The sequence below is a fragment of the Camelina sativa genome, chromosome 4 (assembly GCF_000633955.1).
Source record: "Camelina sativa cultivar DH55 chromosome 4, Cs, whole genome shotgun sequence".
NCBI classification, from domain to species: domain Eukaryota; kingdom Viridiplantae; phylum Streptophyta; class Magnoliopsida; order Brassicales; family Brassicaceae; genus Camelina; species Camelina sativa.
Window position 1 is genome coordinate 21790063 of NC_025688.1, and position 9680 is coordinate 21799742.

General features: G+C 37.8%; 2 protein-coding genes across 6 annotated transcripts in view; both read left to right on the forward strand.

Moving 5' to 3' along the window:
• The window catches only part of LOC104781711 (E3 ubiquitin-protein ligase SINAT2), a 4283-nt gene extending 2478 nt beyond the window's left edge, over positions 1–1805 (forward strand). For all 3 annotated transcript variants that reach the window (XM_010506439.2, XM_010506441.2, XM_010506440.2), the window contains 3 exons: positions 4–156; positions 242–628; positions 1152–1805. In XM_010506439.2, coding sequence (XP_010504741.1) covers positions 4–156; positions 242–628; positions 1152–1472 — 861 coding nt within the window. In that variant the 3' untranslated portion in view covers positions 1473–1805. The remainder of the gene's footprint in view (positions 1–3; positions 157–241; positions 629–1151) is intronic.
• LOC104781713 lies at positions 2988–8199 on the forward strand. Of its 3 annotated transcripts, none has more exons than XM_010506444.1 (8): positions 2988–3522; positions 3732–4100; positions 4173–4429; positions 4703–4844; positions 4984–5355; positions 5467–5598; positions 5689–5817; positions 5897–8199. In XM_010506444.1, the coding sequence occupies exons 1-8, from the start codon at positions 3430–3432 to the stop codon at positions 7940–7942; spliced, it is 3540 nt and encodes a 1179-aa protein (XP_010504746.1). In that variant the 5' UTR covers positions 2988–3429; the 3' UTR covers positions 7943–8199. The 3 variants fall into 3 exon arrangements, with proteins under 3 accessions (XP_010504746.1, XP_010504744.1, XP_010504745.1); XM_010506442.2 differs by having other exon boundaries at positions 2989–3522; positions 4173–4435; XM_010506443.2 differs by having other exon boundaries at positions 2989–3522; positions 4176–4435.

Here is a 9680-nt window from a genome sequence, read left to right on the forward strand (position 1 = left end):
GAGGTTAAAACAGCGAAAGTGGAAGTTAATAATAGCAAACCTACAAAACCAGGTGGTGCAGGGATTGGTAAATATGGCATCCATTCTAACAATGGTGTTTATGAGCTTCTTGAATGTCCCGTCTGTACAAATTTAATGTACCCTCCAATTCATCAGGTCAGAAACATGTGAGCTTTAAAAGTTTTGTACTTGCAATGTTACATGTTCTTAACATTTTTTTTTTTTAATTTAAATTCTACAGTGTCCAAATGGCCACACATTATGTTCAAACTGCAAAGTGAGAGTGCAGAACACTTGCCCTACATGTCGCTATGAGCTTGGTAACATAAGATGCTTAGCTCTTGAGAAAGTTGCAGAGTCTTTGGAAGTTCCATGCCGATACCAAAATTTGGGGTGTCATGACATTTTTCCTTACTACAGCAAGCTTAAGCACGAGCAGCACTGCCGGTTTAGGCCTTACACTTGCCCTTATGCTGGCTCTGAGTGTTCGGTTACAGGTGATATCCCCACACTAGTTGTTCATCTTAAAGATGATCATAAAGTCGATATGCATGATGGGTGCACTTTCAACCACCGTTATGTAAAGTCAAATCCGCATGAAGTCGAAAATGCTACATGGATGCTTACGGTAAATATTTCTTGTTTCCACACGTTGTCTTCTCTTTTCCACAAGGTCTCAAATTAAAAGTCCGATTTAGGTTTTATTTTTCTCAAATTGTTTATTTACGTAGGTTGTGGTTTTACATCATCATATGACTAAGCTTCGCATTCACCTTCTTTCACAATCATCATATGACTAACCATGAACTCTCCCTGGCTTTAGCTCTCTTCTTCATAGGACTTGTTATAATCTCCAGCTTCTTCAGCTGTTTTATTTTGCTCAAGGCTCCATTAAACTTTACATTTAGTAAATCCGTTGGCCGTTGCCATAAGCAGAGGGCCAAGATTCACATTCCTGATCGGTTACTTTAGGCAAACTCCCTTATTAGCGTGTTTTTCGGGTTCCTGTCTTGCTCAGTCCAGTTTTTTCCCATTTTACTTTTGATTCTACTAGCGCATTAGTTCCATATTCTCAGTCTCATTTTCATCCTAGCCAATATGTATTGCTTTATGCTATAACTCCCATCTTGACTTCTTAAATTTGTTTCCAGGTGTTCAACTGTTTTGGGAGACAGTTCTGTTTACACTTTGAGGCGTTCCAGCTGGGGATGGCTCCAGTGTACATGGCATTCCTTCGTTTCATGGGAGATGAGAACGAGGCGAAGAAGTTCAGTTACAGCTTGGAAGTAGGAGCTCATGGACGTAAACTAACATGGCAAGGGATCCCTAGAAGCGTGCGTGACAGTCACAGGAAAGTCCGGGACAGTCAAGACGGACTCATCATCCCAAGAAACCTTGCACTCTACTTCTCTGGAGGTGATAGGCAAGAACTCAAGTTGAGAGTGACTGGTCGTATCTGGAAAGAGGAGTAAACCAAAACGAAGACAAGAAGGGGAATTGATTGAAAAATGATGTACATAAGGAAAGCCTCATGAAGAGCTAATGATCATATGGACGATTTGAAGTTTGTTGTCTGGCTTTTTTTGTAATGGAGTCTTTCTCCAGTGGGAATGAAGTGAGATGATGATGATGATAATAATCTTCTATGATGAATCAGTTTGGAGGGAGCTATTGTTACTATTTTGTGGCTGCAAGAAAATTATATTATCTCTGTAATTTTTGTTTTTTTGTTGTTGTTGTTGGGTTTCTGTGCTTTTCAGACAGGGAATGTAGGAAAAAAAGTAAGACATGATTTTGGCTATGTTCTTCTTGTTGTAAACCAGGTTCCAAAAAGATTGGTGCAATTTCTTTTTTTCTTTACAATGGTGATTTTGATCAGGTTTAGACTTTAGACTCTATGATGAGTCCTGGACAACATTGCTTGTTTACAAGCACTTCACTACTCCATCTTGCATATATAATAACATCCTTAGAAAATAGGAATTGAGCATGCAGGTCATCATCGTCATTGATGGGGAAACCAAGCTTCTTCAGATGAATCAGCAGATACAAAAAAACGTGATGATTAGATTAGATGCGTCACTTGTATGGCTTATGGCAGGTGGTAATGCGATCATTCAGCATCTCAGTTCCATTTGATGGCATATCGATCCATATCTTTCAGGGAGCAAAAAATGTTTAACATAAGCTATTGTCCAAATTTATGAACCTAAATAAAATATACTTACTACAACATCCCTAAAATTTGTTTTTTTTTACTTTTTAACATAATGCTAGCTATGACACTTAGCAAATGAATTTTCATGTTTTAAAACCTAATTTCATATATCCCACCACAATTCCAAAAATATGACTATTTTCTTGACATAAGCAGATTTAATGGCATCCTACCAAATTCAAACAATGGATCATGATACATTAAAAAACACTAATTACAAAGCAATAATAAACTTTTGATTTTATATTGCTTTAATAAGTTACTTTTTGAAAACTAAATTAATATGCATATTATTATATGTTTCAACAAACGCGTACACAATTTATTATTACTAAAAATATAAAATACGATAGTCACATGATAGTATGACAAGTAAATAATACATTGATAGTATATTTATTTGGTCTTTATATATTAAAGATAGCAAAAAAAAGAAAGAAGAAGATATAGCAAGTTACAGCATGATGACAACACCATACCCACACATACACATTCTATTCATTAGAGGAAAGGTAACAAACAAACACACATCCCACATCAAAAAAAAAAAAAACAAAAAAGCAAATATAATACTTTTGTTCAAAACAAAACAAAATCTATAGTTTTTTTTCTTTAGATTATAATGTGAAAATATTATTACCTAAATGTTAGAAAAATTCAAAATAAAATAAAATAAAACTGATAACATAAATTTGTTATCGTTTGGACATTTTAACCGCTCCCTCTAAATATTTTTTCACATAAATGTTAATCTCTCTCTCTCTCTCTCTCTCCTTAAGTTACAATCTCACCTCTCTCTCTCTCTCTTTCTCTAGAATATATTGACGCAGCCGCGAATCTCATCGTCATCGTCATCGTCATCGTCATCATCATCATCATCATCATCGAGCACAAAGGGAAGAACCCTGATTTGCCGGCGTTTCTTCATTTTCAATCCCCCGAAGGATCTCTCTCACATACACACGAGTTTTTCCCGGGAAATTTTTAATATCAGACTCTCTTTATTTTTTTTAATCAGAATCCCGATTCATCGCGATCGATTGTTTTGTTTTTTTGTTTTGTTTTTATAGTCCGATTGGATTTGGTGATTTCGTAGTCCGATTCCACGAAATTAAAATCGGATAGGATTTGGGGTTATTTTTTGGGGGTCAGTCTGGGAACCGTAGCGATAAAGAATGAAAACATTGGTTGATGAATACAAGAGACTGTAAATGATGCCTGGTTTAGCTCAGAGGAATGAACAATACTCTTTTGGCTTCTGGTCAAAGGAAATCGATGGAGTCAGCTTTAATCAGCTCCAAAAGGTACCCCTCCTTATCCCCCATTTTTTTTTTTTTGGGACCTTCGATTAGCTCTGATTGGATCTTTGCACTCTTATTTTAGCTTAGAGATTGTATCACTCCAAGTTTTTTAGTTCACAGATCTTAGTTATACACATAGTGGTGTAGCTAAATGACTTTGATGATACATCATTAAATTAAAAGACACATTTCTCTGCTGAACTTGTGTGCAGTTCTGGAGTGACCTGTCGCCGAAAGCTAGGCAGGAGCTCCTTAAGATTGACAAACAGACTCTGTTTGAGCAAGCTCGTAAGAACATGTATTGTTCTAGATGCAACGGCCTTCTTCTGGAAGGCTTCATGCAGATTGTTATGCATGGGAAGTCCTTGCATCCGGAGGGATCATTAGGGAGTCTTCCTTGCAACAAGTCAGGTGGCTCCAAATTTCAGAACGACTGTAACTCAGTTGTCAGTAACGGATGTGCGGATGAGATGCAAGATCCGTCTGTTCATCCTTGGGGAGGTCTCACCACGACACGTGATGGCTCACTCACACTTCTTGATTGCTATTTGTATGCAAAGTCTCTCAAGGGACTTCAAAATGTAAGTTCCATGCAACGGTTACTTATTTTGCTCTTCCCTCCAGTTCAAACTAGTTATATCTATTGGTTCTAGCAGGTGTTTGACAGTGCCCCTGCTCGAGAAAGGGAACGTGAGTTGCTTTATCCCGATGCTTGTGGTGGTGGAGGCCGGGGATGGATAACTCAAGGAATGGCTAGCTATGGTAGAGGCCATGGAACAAGAGAGACGTGTGCTCTTCATACTGCAAGACTTTCCTGTGATACATTGGTGGATTTCTGGTCCGCACTCAGCGAGGAAACTCGACAATCTCTTTTGAGGATGAAGGAAGAGGATTTCATGGAGAGACTGAGGTACAGGTATGTTATTATTTGGTTTGATATTTTCTTGATGTTCTACGACAAATTGAGTTGAGAAGTTTCTGGACATGATCTCTGGGTCATGGGTACCAGGAAATGTTACAACTTTAGTCATCTCATTCTGAATTGCAAGATGACTTGACATTTCGATTTCTGGATTTTGAGGCTGTGCCTACCAAGTCATGCAATACAACAATCTTCCTTTTCTGGCCCTGTGGAGACTTTTTCCTCTCGACCTTAATAACAAATGGACCTTTCAAATTACAGATTCGACAGCAAGAGGTTTTGTAGAGACTGCAGGCGAAATGTTATCCGTGAGTTTAAAGAGCTCAAGGAACTGAAACGAATGCGGAGAGAACCTCGGTGTACCTCCTGGTTTTGTGTTGCCGATACAGCCTTCCAATATGAGGTAATTAATTTTTGTTAACCTTTTCATCTCCATGGGGTTCCTGTAGTCCAGAATTCTGGTTTTCGAAAAGTACATTACTATATTTCTAGAGAGGATTATATTGCAAGACGGGATCACAAATGTACTTGCATTGTTACAGGTAACCATTGATTCGGTGCAAGCAGATTGGCGGGAAACGTTTGCTGACAACGCTGGAATTTACCATCACTTTGAGTGGGCCATTGGAACTGGAGAAGGAAAATGTGATATCCTCAAATTTGAAAATGTTGGCATGAATGGGAGAGTTCAAGTCAATGGCTTAGACCTTCGTGGTTTAAATTCATGCTACATTACACTTAGAGCTTATAAATTAGATGGCCGTTGGTCGGAGGTATCCGTCAAAGCCCACGCATTAAAAGGTCAAAACTGCGTGCACGGTAGGTTAGTTGTTGGGGATGGGTTTGTTTCAATCAAGAGAGGGGAAAGCATCCGAAAGTTTTTTGAGCATGCTGAAGAGGCCGAGGAAGAAGAGGTAGATTCTTGTTTCATATGTTAAATCAAAGTTCTCAAATGTTTATGATTGCAAAAGTATTATTCTTTTCTTTTTCTAAACGATATCACTGTGCTTCCTGTGTTATAAAAGGATGAAGAGATTATGGACAAAGATGGGAATGAGCTTGATGGGGAATGCTCCCGTCCACAAAAGCATGCAAAAAGTCCAGAACTGGCTCGAGAGTTTCTTCTAGATGCTGCAACAGTTATTTTTAAAGAACAGGTTTGGTAGTTATAGGTTTCCTCAAAGTCACATATTATTATTTGGTGCTGTATGAGGTTTCTAATTTCACAGTTATTGATTATATCTTAGGTTGAAAAAGCATTCAGGGAAGGAACCGCTCGGCAAAATGCACATAGTATCTTTGTATGTCTTACATTGAAACTATTGGAACAACGTGTACATGTTGCCTGCAAGGAAATTATTACCTTGGAGAAACAGGTAGGCATTCTGTCGTAATGTTCTCAGAGCAATTTCATCGAGTTTATATCCAACAATTCCATTGTCTTAACTCCGGCAGGTGAAACTTCTTGAGGAAGAAGAGAAGGAAAAGCGTGAAGAAGAGGAGCGGAAGGAGAAGAAAAGATCCAAAGAAAGGGAAAAAAAACTTCGCAGAAAGGAGAGAATGAAGGAAAAAGAAAAAGGCAAAGAGAAGAAAACCCCTGGATCCAGCGATAAAAACATGCTACTGAATTCATCAAGGGAAGAAGAAGATCTTCCAAACCTTGATGACGAGACAAACAATACTATAAACTGTGAGGAGTCAGAAATTGAAACGGGGGATGCTGATTTGTCTCCACCTGGTTCTCCTGATGTTCAAGAAAGACAGTGTTTGGATGGCTGCCCATCTCCAAGAACGGAAAACCACTACTGTGACAGCCCTCACAAAGAAATTACAGATCTTGAAGATGAGAACGGGTACTTTACAAGTGATCATCAAAAACCTGCTCACCACCAGAATGCTAGATATTGGAAAGAAGTGCAGTCTGATAATGCTTTGAGGTGGTCAGATAAACGCAGATATTCAGATAATGCTTCTTTTGTTAGTAGGTCAGAGGCAAGATTCCGTAATGATAGATTAGAATTGCCTTCAAGGGGATTCAATGGGTCAAACAGACAGTTAAGAGTGAAAGCTTCAAAGACTGGTGGCCTGAATGGCATCAAGTCTCATGAGAAGTTTCAATGTTGCGACAACAGATACAGTGAGAGGTTTGACATTAATTCTTGCAGTTGCAAACCGAGTTGTGAATACCGGGCAAAAGTAGAACCTAACATCTCTGCAACAAGAAGCATGCGAGAACCAAAAATCTTATCAAATTCAGATTCTGCTCCTGATGCCTCCAAGCCAGTGTTCCGAGGCAGGTATACTCAACCAGACTATACTCGTGAGTTAAGACTTAAAAGCAAGGTGGGAGTTGGTCCAAATCCTTCTGTTACAAGAGATTCACTGCATTCAAAAAAAGTTTGGGAGCCCATGGAGCCAAAAAAGTATCCACGAAGCAACTCTGACTCTGAAGTAGCACTTAGATGTTCGACATTTAAGACTGAAGAGATAGAAGACACTATCGCTGAGAATTCATCTGACCTTTTGTCTCAATGTAAGGCTATAGAGAAGTTGGATATTATCAAGCTTAAAGATAACAACAGCACGGAGTCTGGGGAAACAAAGAATGGGTGGCATTTGAAAGATCCTATGATGAGTAGTACATCAAGTTCAGACAATTGCTCGTCATGCTTGAGCGAGGGAGAGAGCAATACGGTTTCTTCAAACAACGGAAACTCTGAATCCTCCTCCACATCTGATTCTGAAGACGCCAGTCTGCAGTCTGAAGGAAGAGAGAATATAGTTGTTGGTACACAGAACGATATCCTCATACCAGATACTACTGGGAAGAGTAAAATTTGTGAAACTCCTATCGTAGTAACTGGGAACAACACGGATAATAACAGTAACAATAACATGGCACACGGTGTTGTTGATGTGCAACCACAAGGAGGCATGTTTCCTCATTTGCTAAACCAGAATCTACAGTTTCCGGTTTTCCAGACTGCTTCACCAATGAGCTACTTCCATCAAGCACCACCAGTCTCTTGGCCCACAGCTCCAGGCAACGGATTAATTCCGTTCCCTCACCCTAATCCTTATCTTTACACAGGTCCGCTCGGATATAGTATGAACGGAGATTCCCCTCTGTGCTTGCAGCAGTATGGTAACCCATTGAATCATACAGCAACTCCCTTCTTCAATCCCGGGCTAGTTCCAGTGTTCCATCCATATTCCAAAACCAACACCGAGGACCAAGCTCAGAATCTTGAGCCACCAGTGGAACTAAACAGTTTGTCTCCACCAGAAACACAAGCCGTAAGTGAAGACAGCTTCTCCTTGTTCCATTTCAGTGGACCAGTGGGTCTTTCCACTGGAATTAAGTCGAAGCCTGCTCATTCCAAAGACGGGGTTTTGCGCAACCTTGCTGGAAATAGCGATATGAAAGCGAAAGAGAGCAAAGAGGTTGAGGAGTATAACTTATTCGCAACGAGCAACGGGCTGAGGTTTTCGTTATTCTAAGTTAACGGTTATGGGTTTGCTGTTGATTTAAACTGTGGAGTGTGAGGGGTTTCATACTTTGTATCATCCGGAACTTTATTATTCGTCCGGAAAACAAACAAAAAAAAGCTTTTCAATTTCAAACTTTTTTTTTTCAGATACCTTTTTTCCTTATAGTTTACACTTTTTCTCTCACGTTTGGATTTGTACTCTGTTTATTTTTTATATTTGCTTCATTGTTTCATTTGATATAGAGCAATGTTAAGATCTACGAGATTTTTAGTGTTTTGAAACAGAATAAATCTCTACTATTATTTGTAAAATCGTTTAACTAATAAATTTTTGTTTTGTAAGAAATTACAATAATATGCCATTGTATTTTATGACCAAATGTTCAATTTAATTAAAGGGTAAGGACGAAATTTCCCATCCCCTCCTAAACGGATAAACACGCCGGTCTGTATAACCCGTTTTATTATTTCGGATTTTATAATTTAATCCTGACCGTTCAACTAATATACATCCTAACTGTTATTTTCAAACATATTCGTTTACTTATATCATTGGGTCATGCGGCCCATATTCACAAACTAAAAAACTAAAACGGATAATAAATATATGGAACGCAAATTATTCAAATCTACCACTTCCCATTTTGAAAGAGATCTTTCTATTAAAAATCCTGCATTCTTTGTTAATTCATCTTCATCGACATATACTACCATTAAATGAATTCCATAAATATCTCAAATCTACCATTAACCATATTTGTTAGAGATCTTACTAAAAAAAAATCCCGCATTCTTTGTGAATTTAGCGTAATCGACAAATCCTACCATTAAATCAATTCCATAAATATCTAAACCGACTATGATAGTTACCATATATCCATAATGTTACTTTAAATTTTAACAATATATGGTAACCGATATTCCCTCAAAAGACCGAATATACCTTAAACTCTTTTAGTATAGAGATGTTTATTCCTCTTGACATTATCGGATCATTAAATCAATACCACCTTAATTATCAGTGTGAATATTCGATACACTATCGTAAACATTATATAAGAACATACTCATTCTTCAAAGAAATACATTTCCATACAAAACCCTATCTTACCAAACTAAAATATTAGCCTCACCACTAGAATATAAAATATTTCTTTAGGGACAAACTTATATGAATTTCTTTACAATATTAACCAATATATCTATCAATGTTGCAACTCTTCAAACTATTGACAAAATTGTAACACTTAAACCATATGCTCATATATTCATGGTTTACGCCAAGAGGAAGAAGTGGCGCTTTGATTCACTCTCAATGTCTTTTTGACTTTTGGTGATGCATCTATTATCTTGGGATATGTTCTAAGTCTCTCTAAATTTCTTATGTAAATATTGAAAATGTTTGTGATATAAAAAAGAATTAAAAAATAAAAAATGTTTCATATTTCTTGAAGTTTAGGTCTCTTTGCTTTTATTGAGGATAGACAGGTGGCACTCTCTCCACTGCTGATGTGTCACTCAAATGGAGAGAGTTGATAATCTTTCATAGTATAGATTAAATTATTTTGTAGGGTGATAAGATAGCTGCCACAGTGAAAAGGGATGTGATCAGGCCCTTTAAAGGGAAGCTCAAAGAAGGGAGTTGGATTCTAATTTCAACTTTTAATTTATCTCCTACTTATGGTGCTGTCAAGCTATCTGAATTGAAATGGAAGATTGTGTTCACATCCAGAACAAGTGTTAACCCT